Here is a 14,463-nt window from a genome sequence, read left to right on the forward strand (position 1 = left end):
TCCAGCCTCAGAACATAAAGGCACTGCCACCATCCCTGCCTGTGTTTCACCTCTACAGAGAGAAGTGACAGATTTTTCATCAGATACCACAAGCCACACAGCAAATAAAATAAAACATTATGATGTTTTGTCTCAGGTTTCTTAGGCTTTTTTTTTTTTTTTTGGTGGCAAAACACCCTCTGTGCGAGTTAACATAAAAGTATACTGACTCAAAAACTTGATTTTTGTGTTGCTTTCCACTTTTTGTTACGTCCAAAGTTTTCTGCCTTTTGTTTTTCTTTGCACTTGTACTTGTTTTGCTTATATATGATTGCCTAAATGGAAGAATTTCAGTTATAGTCAGGGTTTTTTTTTTGGTTAGTTATTTCTTTCTGGCTTTTAAATATTCATTCTTTTATCTACTTACAAATATTGATCTCTAGCTTACCCTTAAGGAAAACCTGATGGCATTGTTTGTAGTGAGATAAAATTATACACAGAACAAGTTACTAGGTGGTTTGTTTAATGTACAACAAACTCATTTCAAATCAGTTTCCCACCTGAAAATCAATTAAGTTGATTTATTACTTATTTACAAAATATTACTAACTAAAAATTATGTTAGCTAATTTGTGACTCTGTTTAATGAAAGATAAGCATTTTATGGGAGTTGACAGTATTCAACTTTGTATTTGGTTTTCAGCCCACGTTGTGTAGAATAAGATGATACAGAGCTTTTGAAAAATCAGATGCTGACATCACAGATATCCAATACCTTGATAGCAACAACAAAACAAAGCAATAGAAATATGATAAAAGTGAAGAGGCACTGAGAAATTAAGGCATGTCAGCATAACATGAACAAAGTTATTTTTTTCCTTACCAAATACATCAGCTTAGGAAAGAAGCCATCAAGTCATCACAAATGCCTTTACCATCACGAGGAAAAATTAAAACAAACTTTTATGTTAAAAAAAAAACGGAGGGATAAAAAAAAGGCAAATCCCAACCAACCAAACCCAGCCCCTCCTCTGACACAGCATCTGAACCTCTCAACATGGCAAACGGAGGATATGAAGATCTGGAATATAAGGGCAAGCATCTTTATGGGGACATTCAAGAAGGTAAGTACATGTAAGGAATAAAAGGCGTGGAGCCAAAGCTCTGAATCCGCTATTTGGATACGCATTCAGAAGCGGTGTTGTTAGCTCCGTTTAGCTTAATCCTCCTTCATAATAATACGCTCTAAACTTTACACCTTAAGTTAATCCATCTTAAGTTCCCCGAGTGCCTCCTTACAGGCTTAATGTAATGCCCGGCTCACATTCTGTCTGACCTTTCCCGCAGCCCTGTGGATGGGCAGGGCATCCAGCCATTCCCACTGCTGCCACCAGCTCATTCCCACTGCTCTGCCCAACTTCCATCTGCTCCTGCATGGCCTCTTTGGCCACTGGTCACTGATTTGCCCATCATATCCTCATTGGAAATGAATTGCCACTGTATTTTCCTCCTTTGCTTTGGGAGGAGACACCTCCTTTTCCCACTTCTGCTGGGAAAGCCTGGCACCTCCACTGTCTTGGTGGGAAGAGAGGTTTTGCTCCTGCTGCTGGGTTTCTCTAAATGAGCTGCAGCAGACAGAAATGATGACCCACATCATCCAGCTACAACAGATATGTAGGATTTGACCAGTCACCCCAGGAGAGCAGGGATGGTTTCAGGAAACCATCTAAGACAAAGCATCCTAAATACCAAACCAGTCATATATCTCTTAATAAATACCCTTATGTAATCTCCACAGAAACCAAGCAGCCACATCAAAACCTGTGAAACTACAGGCACGCAGAACAGAAACAGCTTGCTATGAATAAGTAACTCATCATTTTATGAAGTCATCACAAAGCCTAGTATCGTAAATCTCCTCGCTGAGGATGGAAACTGCAACTCAACTGACCGTAACCAAAAAGAGGAACACACGCAGCAAGAAATATTCACTGACAGGCAAAACTCAGCCCCAAACCAAACCTGATACCATGTTTTATTTACTTTCTCATGGGTACTATTCAAAGCTGCAGCACAAGGCATCTTCCTAAATTAGACAGGGAAACGAAGAAAGGGAAAGCTGTTGTGGGTGTGTTGAGGTTTCATCAGGACTTAAGTGACTTGCTGATAATCCCGAGGAAAAATTGGCCAAGGCATCCCATTTCACAGCACCTCAGAGGAACAAAAATACACCTGATTTAGTCCCTAGGCCTCTTCAGTCCAGAAAAGACGTAGGAAAAGACCAAGAAAGATTTTTAGCAAAACTCTGATGTCAAAGATAGTTTTTGTGTCTTCTGATTTCACACTTCTTACCACTCTAAGAACCATTTCCAGTTTTATAACCAAGAGCCTTTCCCTTGCTAGACTAAAACCTACATCCATATGAAGGTTGCCCACCAATTAAATTGATTTCAGGGATCTGCAGAAAGCACTTTACACTGTAACAAAACCAAACCAAACAACCAATCAAACAAATGCAGCCCAACAAGAAAACCTGCCAAAGGCCTGAAAGTCAAAACCTGTTTGGAAGCCTCCAAGAACACAGCATGCTTTCCCCTCATGCCAAAAGAAGTCACTTTGAACTTGACAGAGAGAGGAGTAAAAACATCACCAGACACCTTGAGAGCAAGGCAGAGATGCTATGGATAAAGAGGGAAAAAGACCAGGACATGGGATTACAGAAGCCCTTGCTCAGTGGCTCAAACCATCTAATCAGAAAAGCCTTGGGCCTGAATTATCTTACCTGCCTTAGGAGGGCTTTCTTGACTGGAAAAAAGTTTTGAGGTTCTTGGGGAAAGAAAAAAAGAAACATATTATTGTCACAACAACTAAGTGTCTCTGAGGGAATATGCTACTCCAACAGTGGTAACAGAATGCCACTACCTGAACCAATTCTTCCGTGCACAGGGGCAGGAAACACTGTGCATCCCTCTGCTCAATGGATTGTACCCAGACACCTGTGTGTCACTGAAGCCATTAAAAATGCCATTGAAGTCACCCGTGCTGGAGCAGCCTCATTAAGTTAAACACACTGATCAAAATCCAAGCCAAAATACACACAGGATTCAGGCAAAATTCAGTTGTGACTTTTCATTCAGTACTTACTTTTTATTCAGCACTTTCTGATCTCTGCTTACTCTGCAAGCCACAGCAGAAAGAGACAAAACCTACTCCCTTCAACACTTTGCCTTCAACTCCTAAAGGAAAGCTTTAGAGTCATCTCCTTCCAGAAGGCCAAAAATACCTGTTACCTTGCACCAATGGCAAATTTGGGCACTGCCAAACCCAGGACAAAACAGTGACCGGACTCAGGACCACCAGTGGTGAACACTGATAATCAGACAAGGATGATGATTACACATTAAACAGATCTACAGACATTAAGCTGGTATTTTGTGGCCTCTAGCCACCAGGCAATTAGCAATTTTTAAATGCAACTTGGCAATTTTAAACTGAACTTACAGAAGTCAAATCTCAAAATTAGTTTTCTCACAAGAAAATCTTCACGGTGACCCTAGAGAATACCATCCCAGATAAGTGATACGAAGAAATTTAGAGCTGCTTTAAAAGTTCCAGCCAAGCATCCTCCTGTTATATGCCTATCAACAAAGGAATTGGCAACAACCCATGGATAATGTTTGCCAAAGGAGAGTTTCAGCTCTCAATCACTAACAGAGAACTTGTGATAAAATCCAACTTAATAATCACCCAGTTATGCAACCCTAAAATCCCAAGCACATCAATAGCAGAAAACCCCAAGTATATGCTGGTATTAACAGTTAATTATGCACTTAGCAGAACGCTGATACCAAATACTCTTTTGGTTTGCATTAGCATTTCAAAAGAGACAAATCACAGTTTAAATGAGAAAATACATAATTATGCCTTTACCAAAATGCTTTTGCAATAACACATTCAATAATAAGTGATAAGAATGTACACATGACACTAAATACCCCATTTCAAAGTTCATCAGAGAAAGGTACTGAGAGCCAGAAAAGGTGCCCATTAGGTATTGTTTTATACATCCATTCTGCCAGGGCTCATTGTCACTTGCAGTGGCTCATCAACAAAATTACTGCTATATTCCACATGGAGCAGCAATTCTCCTTTTATGCCAACAATGCCTCAAAAATTAAGACTTTGCTTGTGCTCTCACGCAAAGCCTGGCATTTTCTGGAAGTCAACTGAGGCACATCTTCCTCTCATGCCAGTTTAGAAAAACGACTTCCTAATTTTTCTTTTGGTCGTATTTAATTCTACAGGGGAAGTAGCAGAAGAAAGCACTATGCATGTGAAAGGCATTTGGAGATGCCAGCAAACAGCTCATCGATGTGCAGGAAGATTAAAGCAGCACCACATTCAGGCACTTGCAAGGAAGAAACCTCTATTCTAAGACCTTGAGAGAAGTGAGAAGAAACCCTCCCAAAATGCTTGTGGATGTCCCAAAGTCATGCTGAGACAATACCAAGAGAGCATAATTATGGTCTATGCTAAATGTAAAGTCATTGGGCAAGTCCTTATATTAAAGTCGTAAAAACTAACAGTCAAATCCTTTTGAACACATCACAAGCTGGAAACCTGCCAGAACATCCACTGGGCCAACTGATGAGCAAGATGAAAATGAAGCGTTTGAGAAAGATCAGAAAAGTTAAATAAAATCTTTGCATCAGTGCTCTTTGTAGAGGAGCCCAGTAAGGCTCTGCACCACTCTCCCTTTTCAGTAAGCAAGTGTGAGAAATAGTTTCAGATTCAAGTGCGAGTAGAAGAGGGTTTACAAAGAAAAAAAAAATACAGTAAAATGAATAGTAATAAATCACCAAGACCAGATGGCATCCATCCACAAGCTCTAAAGCAACTTAAATACAGAATTGCTGAACTACTAACTGTGCTGTGCAGCTTATTGCTTAAATTGCCCTTATAAAAGTCATGGAAGGCAACAAACGTGACTGATTTCTTAAAATGGGTCTGAGAGTGGGAAGGGAGCACTCAAGAGACCAGAGGCTAGTAAGCTCCAGTTCTATATCGAGCAAAACCATTGAAAGAGGAGCATGAATTGATAAATAAACATGCTGTAAGGGAAGAAAGTCAGCACAACTTCAGCAGAGAGAGGTCACGTCTCACGAATCTGTGAGGGCACTCTGATGATAGCACGAGGACATGCTGATGGATGCAGGCAACGTCTGCATGACGGAAATGCTTTGCACATGCCAGGTCTAGCTGCATCCCACAGCCATATGGGGTGAGACCTAAGCAAACACCAACCCTCTCCTCCTCCTCCTCTCCCCTGCCCTGGTTTCCACACAAAGGAAACTGGGGCATGCAACTTGGGTATGGGCTCTAATAAATTCTGTTAGCATGCCAGCGTGGGTAATTACTGGTCTAGGACCTGCACACTGCTTTGCATCAGGAGGTATGGGAGGATGCAATCACGTCAGGGCTGGATTTTAAAGCTATTAAAAAGATCTCCTGAAAGCTCTTAAAGAGAGCTTAGGGGTAAGGAGGTCGTCTCTTCGTGGATTATTAGCAGCTTAAAAATAGGAGACCAAGGGTAATAGCAAATGGACATCTCTCACAAGTAATGCAGGTTACTGGGGAAGGCTCACAGAGTTCCACGCTGGGGCCTGGGCTGAGAACTGTGCTCATACATCAAGTGAGAAAAATCAGACCTCTGGAGGTGACAGAGCTCGCTGATGACTCCAGATGATGAAATCAAGAGCTGCCTGTGAAAGACTGCTGAAAAATCATGCAAGTCTGTGTGGCTGGCTAACAAAATGGAAGGTGAAAATCACTAATTGGATAATGCAGACAGTATAATCATCTCCCATCATACACACAAAATAACTGGATTAACAAACACACAATAAAGAGTTCTAGGTGCAACTTGGGACAGGTTTCTTGGGCTTCTGCCTTTTGAAAATGCTTGCTCAGTGTTCGTCAAAAAAAAAGCAAAGATGTAGAGAGAAGAGTCAAGAACAAGACAGGAATTGTAGTTTTGCTGCTGCATCCACTGTGCTCTGAACCCAGCATCAGTGTGGTCACCTACCAAAATTAATACAAAGCATGAAGGGAGGAGCTGAGGATGGCCAGAGATAGCAGACAACTGATATGCAAAGGGAGGTCAAATTGACTCACTGATTCTTCAGCTCACAGAAGAAACAACAAGACTCAATGGAGATCTAAGTGATAAATGGCATGCATGGGATGAGAAGGATTATATCCACTATTACTGCAAACACAGGAATGAAGTGGCACTCCATTAAATTATCAACCACCTGCTTTAGAAACATCTCCAACAAACAAATATGCATAATTAAATTGCAGAAGCAAGTGTCACAGAACATTTTCAATATCAAGATTACAAATGTATTCAAAGAGATAGTAGGCAAATTCACAGAGAAAAGACACAGAAAGGTTTTAAGCACAACTGTCCGAATGCATCACATTCAGAAAGTACCTAAATCATTGCTAGAATGGGCAAATGAAAAAGCCCCTTGTTCTGATCTTAAACTTTCTTTGGCTGATTTAAAGGATGACAAACTGTGCTAGAGGGACAGTTTCTGACATTTCCCCATTCTTACAGATCTCCTTAAAACTACTGTATATCCTGTTTTCCTTTACAGCTTCCCAGTTTGAACCAAAACACTCTAGAAATTTAAGAATCATTTAGAGATAGAGGTATTAAAAGGCAGAGCCTTTAGAAATTTACGTAAAGAAACCAAATCTATTGCTTTGCCCAACCAATGACCTGTTCAAAAAGAAAAAAAGCCCGAAATAAAGACTTGGAAAATCTAGCCTGAAGCATGTTACATTTATTATGTACAGGTATGACAGCAGTTTTTCAAAATGTCATTTTCTGTCTGCACTGCTGTGGGGTGGGTATGTAACAACATCCCTTTATGTACTTCTCTGGATGGGACCTGAGCCACACTTTATGATAAAGGAAATAGTAGTAACAAGGTATATAAAAAATTTACTGATGAACATCCTCACTTCCCACTGCACTGACACCTTGCATGAATGCAGCATTCCTCACAAAATAATACATGTAAGCAAAAACCATGCAGGGAGGATCACCAAGGAGTGCTTGCTGACCTTTTAACAAGACCAGCAATCGCACAGAGAATTTATCAGCAGAGAATGAACACTGACAACTCCTACCAACTCTCATTGTGGCAATAATAATTAGAAATGAGGGATTTGGAGACTGCCAGATGACTGAGATTACAAAAATGTACCGAAATTTAGAAACTACAGGATTAACAGATTGCAAGAGAAGACAAAGGGGTTAACAGCCATCATCCTGCCAAACGTAAAAGTGAAAAAGTAATCATTTAAACAATAGGAGAAGTTACTTATTGGCTTTATCACCATTCACAGATGATCTAACTAATTGCTGCCCCAAGCCCTGAGGTATATGAGGTTAAAAAAATTTTAAAAAAAGGTGTTTTTAATTATTCATCTTATTTTATTACGTTTATCTTCCTGCTGTTTCCATAGAAATCAGAATACCAGGAAGACTTACAGGCTTCAGCACTGAAAGGGCACAGAAAGGCTGCTGCATCCTTGCACTGCCTTACGCAACACCAAATCCTAATGGTCCCAGCTTCCACAAGCATAATATGAGAGGACTTAGGAACATAATGAAAATGTTATTTACTAATAAACTATACATGATTATTAAATGCAGATTTTTTAATACAATCTTAGCTATTTAGCTGAGCTACATCTTAATTTTTAATTTAATTTTATGGCTTTCCTCAATGTGACAAAATCCTCTGCCCATCCACATCCCATGACAACACCAGCAGAGAAACTTTCTAGAAATCCCCTTGTACTGAAGCTGTTTTTCTTGCCCCTCTTTACCTCATTTGCTCTCCCTCAACTTTCTCATTTGCAAAATGGATTCTCTATTGTTCATCTATTGCCAATATTAACCTCTGTCTCCTTCTAAATTTTAGAACTTCACACTTGGGGCAATTACCAAAGGCACAGCATGAGAGATGCTTGGAATACTACATTTTTATTTTACTGGGAGCTAAATCTTGCACTTTAAAGAATGTGTTTATGCTAATTTGTAGTAGACTTTGTTAGTTGGTTAAAACCACATTACATACATAGTACATACTTTGAAAAAATTTTAAAATATGCATCTATATACCTCCATCAGTATATTCTGCTCTTAGTGTTTTGTACATAATATTCAGTAAAATGAAGTCTCTACTGAAACCTTTTTACTGTAAGGACTGAACTGCATATGATCTAATACAATAATTTCAGAGATGGAAAAATGACCTAACTGATCCAAATGCTTGTGAAAACTGGTCCCAGTTTTAAACTCAGTTTTTCAAGTTCAGTAATTTGGGTACCTCATATTATGCAATGCCTAGTGCTGGTTTTCATTAGGCAAACCCTCAAGTCCTTGACTGAGTGAAAAACCAACAACAGAATCAAGTGCAATGGCCAGGAAATTCAGAACCTGCACACTTCTGCAGCTATGATTTATTCTTTATGCCGCAGATGACAAACTGAGAAAAATCAAAGGAGCAAGAAAACACACAGCACATTAGTCATGCAGTGCATTTGCAAAATACTGTTGAAATATTGATGCCGTACTTTAACGTACTAAAGAGTCTCCACACCGTGTGTCTCAGCATCGCTGAACTCTCTCAGTATCCCACATCACTGCTATTTAACAGCCAGGTAAGGCTGGAATGGTAAATAAGGTAATTTGGGTAGATTTGCTAAAAATAGGAAATGATTTTGAAATCTTGAGTCTTTTCAGAAATCCCTGCGGATCCAGAAATCTACAAAGAGACCTGTGTTAAACCTAAAAGCAAAAAATAAATCAAGACCTGTGGGGGAATTCCAGGGTTGGGCCATCCCTCTGGGGTTTTATGCCAGCACAAACCAATATATAGAGGAGCAGGGCTTGATTTTAATATCATCATCAATACCATCAGCTGTGTTTTTGCCTTATGGATAAATAAGAAGCCACCATGCATCTTCCTTAGGGGAAGGAATGGTATAAGCAGTACAGCTTGGCCTTGAGGGATGCAGCTTCTGGCTTCCAGCTGGGAGGAGATGTGCTGGGAGCACAAGCCATGGCCCCAAAGGCAGCCCATGTCCCACCGCTCCCACTGGGTTTCCCACGTTGTTGAGTGAGGATCCCTGCCATTCCGTGTCTTGGCTCTTGCTGGGTTTCTGTTGGCAGTGCTGCACTTATAAATGCTTTTATTCCTTCCTGAGCCTCTGAAAGGTTGCCAGCCAATGTCCTGAACTTAATGTATGGGGTGGAAGCAGATACCTGGGATGTTGTCACCATAGCCGGCGGGAACAGCAACTGCCTGAGCCCGTTAAAACCTGAGCAAGAAGGAGCATCCCTTGCCTTTCTCTGGAATTTAGGCATCTGACTTCTGCACTGCAAAGACATAAACTCCTACTTTAGAAAAGCTGGGCTCATCAGATTTCTTGTAGACATGAACTGGCACACACACCACCTCTTTTCAAAAATGTTGAGGCCTTTTCCTTCAAAAGGGCAAAGCCGGGGGAAGAGTCATTTTAGCCACTAGTTCTATGATTAATTCATCCAATAAGGGAAAGACCAATGGAAATTGCAACTGACTTCCCTACATTCCAGAACCACATCTTAAAAATCCTCTTTAAGGCTGCTCCCTGTAGTAAAGAGTTCATTTTGCACAGCTTCAGCCAGAACCCTGAAAATAAGGATGGCGTTACAAACCACGGGGGTTTTGTACATCCCTTGCTTTGTTCTTGCATCCATTCCAGCCAGCACTGCTTGGTTTCCTGCTTTCAGTTGAGTATGTTTTTACTCATTTAATGCTCTGGACTTAAATTATCCATGCATGTGCCCGCCTCAGGTTGAATTAGATTAGAAAATTTTAGCTAAAGTCTTTGGTTAAATCCTAAAGAGAAATTTTCTCCCTTCCTTGAGTTAAATAAACAGTAGCCTTTTTTCTTCTTCTTGCAGGATTTCTGTTACTTTTGCAGTCGGAACCTGAAAAGTCTCAGAGCTTAGGGTTTGAATTAGGGACAGTCTTTTGCCATGTCTTAAGAAAATCTTCCCCACTAATATCTCTGTTCTCCCAAATCCCTAGATCCATTCAAGGTAAGGCTTCCTCAATGACAACAAATGAAGAAAAAACCTCCAGAGTCTCTCACTATATAATCCTTACATCTCATCCAACCTGATCAAAGGAGTCACATGGGAAAAAATATTACGGGATAGCATAACTTCAGGGTTTTGTTACGGATACAGTCTTCAAAGCATGTACCCAAAGGGCTTAAACTATGATTTCACGGACCACCTTAATTTTGGAATTTTGCAACTTCTTGAATTTGAGTTTGCACAGCCTAAAGAACATAACTACAACACCTTTTGAGTGTTATCCCATACGCAGCAGTCATTCTTTAAGAGTGTTTACCCTCAATAGGAATTATGTGGTGTCATGTATAGGACGGTCTTCTGAAGATTTTACTGATAAAACCAAAGCTGCATCTACAGAATATTAGTTTTGATCACAACTACTATATTACAAAAGAAATGGATTAAAAAACTGCCCATGCCATAACTTACACAAACACAACATAAAACACACTGGTCTATTTTATGCCTCTTTTCAGGCTGTTTTTGAGGCATTTCTGTCACAGGCTGAGCAGCCATTTTCTTATTATTCAGTTAAAATCTTTGTGTTCAGTTAAGCCCAATTAAATCGATGGAATATATGCCTGAACCATAAAGACAAACAGTACACTTAATTAGATATGTAGTATGACTAAATGAAGGCAGACAAATATTTCCAGTCTTCCACAAGCCTAACAGGAAATCAAACTACATATGAGTAGGGAGGCATTCTGCACTGTACACAATCAAAGTTACATTTAACAGCTATTAACAACAGGGATCCTCATTTGTTGTTGGCCTTGTTTACAGGCCTTCAGAATAAGAAAGAAAACAAGGTCATATATCATGGCCCTCCAGAAACATTACGACTTCCTTTTATTCACAGTAGTTAAGAGTAAGCGGAAAATTCATTTAACGTAAAACAAAGCCGACTCATTCCACTAATGTCAGCCTCTACTTTCACTCCTTTTAACTGTTCATTGAAGAAAACACTGAACCTTCTGGGGCACCAAGGGCCTGGTCAGGGACATTTCTTTTTTTTTCTTGCATAGGGACGGGAAATGACCTCTCCAGACGTAATATGAAGAAATGCCAAGAATGTCTTGGCCAGGTGATAACAGAAATATAACTCTCTCAAACCAGCAGAAGGAAAGGCATTGTAAAGCATCTCCCTTTCATTCTGCATCAATTAATAAATGTCCTAAAATGCCAAGGGCAGTAAAACACTCAGAAAGTTTCACCAAATAAGCCTTGGGGAGGCCTAATAAACCATGTGGCACAGAAACAAAGGCCAGTGCTTAGAATTACGCAGCACATTTCCAAGTCCATGGTACTCAGAAAGTAAGGGTAAGACCAGCCTTCAGTGATTTCAGAGCAAAGCTTCACAGCACTTCACAAACAGGAATATGTATTGTATTTTGCATTATGGGAACGGTTTCTACACTGTACTGTATTGACCGTCTTGTACAAGTCTAGTAATCCAGCTCTGGCCTTACCTCAAAATTGGAAAAAGCACTGCATCTCTTAACTTAGAATCACAAAACTGTAGCTTGGGAGGGACCTCTGGAGGTCTCAAGGCCAACCCCCTGTTCCCTGCAGAGTTAATTTCAAAGCTGGAGCAGGCTGCTTGGGGCTTTGCCCAGTGAAGGCTTGGGCATCTTCTGAGACAGAGACTCCAAGGTCTCTCTGGGCACCTGCTCGACTGTTTCACCATCTTGCTAGGAAATGTCTTCTCTTGCTGCCTAGGAGGCAGTGTGCTGTCCCAAACTTATGATCACAAACTCTCATTCTTCCACTAAGCACCTCCATGAAGAGCCAGACTTCATCTTTTCTACAACTCATTAGGAAGCTGAAGGCTGCAATTTAATCCACACCGTACCATCAGGTCCCTCGCTGTCCCAATCAGCCCTGACCACTTTGGCCAACCTCCACTGGCTCTTTGCAGTTTTTCAACAACTTCCCTTTGCCAGAGAGCCCTAAACTCTGACTGCAAATGCAGTCTCAACCACCATTCTGAATGGCAACGTGAGAAACTGGGAACAAATGCCTGCCATGATGCACACTGAGTATGAAACACAAGCAAAGTGAGAAATCCCTTCCTGTTTGAGAGGTATGTCCATTACTGTTCCAGAGTGAACACCAAACTCCTACTCTTTTACCTCCAAGGAACTTTCTTGTCCTGATTAGCTACTTCAAAAACGCCTGTCCCCCTCTCACATCTCCTGGCAAATTTTTTTTCTCTATTTAGAAACAACTGCCTTCTCTCTGCAATGAGTATATTGCCAAATACACAGGAGACCAAATACACAGGATAGTGCATAGAGCACTATCTCACATACATATCTGCTTTGGGATGTTTTAATTTTGCACTCCTTTTTCCAACTGGATTCCTACCTCAACCTTAGTATAACTCTACAGGCACCTATCTTCAAGGCTTACAGCATAAAACTCACAATTGATCTCAAATTCTCGAAGTTGCTTCAAGCTGCAGTATAATAAGAGCAAGCAATACACGCACTTTTATTTGCAAGCAGGATTGATTTCTCTGTCCAATAAATTCTGACCCCCTGACTGACTTCCTTGAGATGAGGGAAAACTGCTTTTGTGCTTGAACTTTTAGTCTACATTCCCCAAGGAGAACTAAACTCTTCAAAGTTCACATTTTCACTTAGTTCTAGCTACAGATACCTTCTTTCCCCCTGTGACAATTCTCTAATGTCCAAGTCATAATGGAGGTATTTTCAACAAGGAAAATGGCTGACACTACATTTTCAGCCACATGCAGTAAATCATCAGTTCTCCCTCTTAAAAAAAAAAACCAAACCAAACAATCCTTCTTTGATATTGCTCACTGCTTTGGGACCCATCTCATACTCATTAATTATTTAGGAATTCCTAAATCAAAGACAGACTATTAAGATGAACAGCAACAAAGCATCTTTTCCAAGAAAAAGATTTCAAAATGTATCAGGAGATTAAGTGATGAGGTTTTTTTTTGTTAATTTTTTTCCTGTTTTGCTTTTTTTTCTCAAGTGTACCCATATCCTATTGATTATGTCTCCTTTTTACCTCTAGAAAAAAACCCCAGTCTTCTGGGACAAGCAAATGATGCAAGCCCCTTTTGACTGCCTGCACATTCACTTAGATTTTTGACTTTACTGTCTTGTAATAAACACTAGGAGAATGGAACAGAAATTAAATTATAGTCATCAAAAGCCAAGCACTAAACACACACAAACATAAAATATGAAGGAACACACACACTCAGACGGAATGGTTGATCCTTCTTCTTGTCTGAATGCATCATAAAAGAAGTTATGTTTCATTACTGAAAAAACATTTTGGCTTCTTTCACGGTTGCAAAGAAGGGTAATTAAGACTGTCAAGAAAACACATTTGAACAGCTGTATATTGTTAACAAAAGCACCATTATATGACTGCTCTGAAAAACCCCAGTAATTTAAACATTCACATTTCCTAGAAGTTGGATATTTTTCCAAGCTCCACTAGATACCAAAAAATGTTCTTTTCTATAAATCCTGGTTGTGTATCAGTCACATTTCAAACCAGTGGGATGGTCCTAGTTTGAGAACACATCCCCATACATAAGGGGAAGTGGACGGCAGTAATCAAAGCTTTGGGAATTGAAAAGTGAGTCACTGAAAAAAATTAAATCTTCAGCTGCTTTTTAAGCTAGGATTAGCTGAAATTTTCTTAGACTGCAAGTATGCCTGAAAAACCAAATAGACAGCAATCCTTCCAGCCTGCACTGAAAAGGGCCATTAAGGAATACTTACTCATCGAAGATCAGGTCTGGAGCAAAATAGAGGAACTGGCTGTTTGTATGTTTGTACGACCTCCAACTCAAGGCGAACGATGACAGACACATCCATGAATACTGAATTAAAGTAATTTGGTCCTCGAGAGGCAAGTTTCTAAATCCTAGAGATCAAACCAGAAAATACCCATGAACTACAAGGGCTGGTCAAACCATCACCAAACACATTGCTCACTACTTCTCTAGTATTCACGAACAAGAGCAACACTCCCACTTCAGAAAAAAATACAACTGTAATTTTTCATTCCAGTGACAAAACATGTTTTCTTCTTTAGAGGCTATTATTGAAAATTAAAGCTTTTTAAATATCAATCACAGACATATGAAACAAACATTACATAAAATAAGAATAAAACCCAACAATCTTCTCTCGGAGGTTCATCTCACACCCCCCAATTGCAGGCTTTTTCAACAATGTCCATTAATTCAAGATGGAATTTATCAAGCAAATAGTTCTTTGAGC

At 40.0% G+C, this 14,463-nt stretch overlaps 1 protein-coding gene across 1 annotated transcript in view; it reads right to left on the minus strand.

The window, feature by feature from the left end:
- The window catches only part of NR3C2 (nuclear receptor subfamily 3 group C member 2), a 189,390-nt gene that overhangs the window by 17,335 nt on the left and 157,592 nt on the right, over positions 1-14,463 (minus strand). The window contains 1 exon segment of the mRNA XM_032110383.1: positions 13,960-14,104. Within this exon segment, the coding sequence (XP_031966274.1) occupies positions 13,960-14,104 (145 nt within the window).

This window comes from Corvus moneduloides, chromosome 5, assembly GCF_009650955.1.
Source record: "Corvus moneduloides isolate bCorMon1 chromosome 5, bCorMon1.pri, whole genome shotgun sequence".
Classification (NCBI taxonomy): Eukaryota; Metazoa; Chordata; class Aves; order Passeriformes; family Corvidae; genus Corvus; species Corvus moneduloides.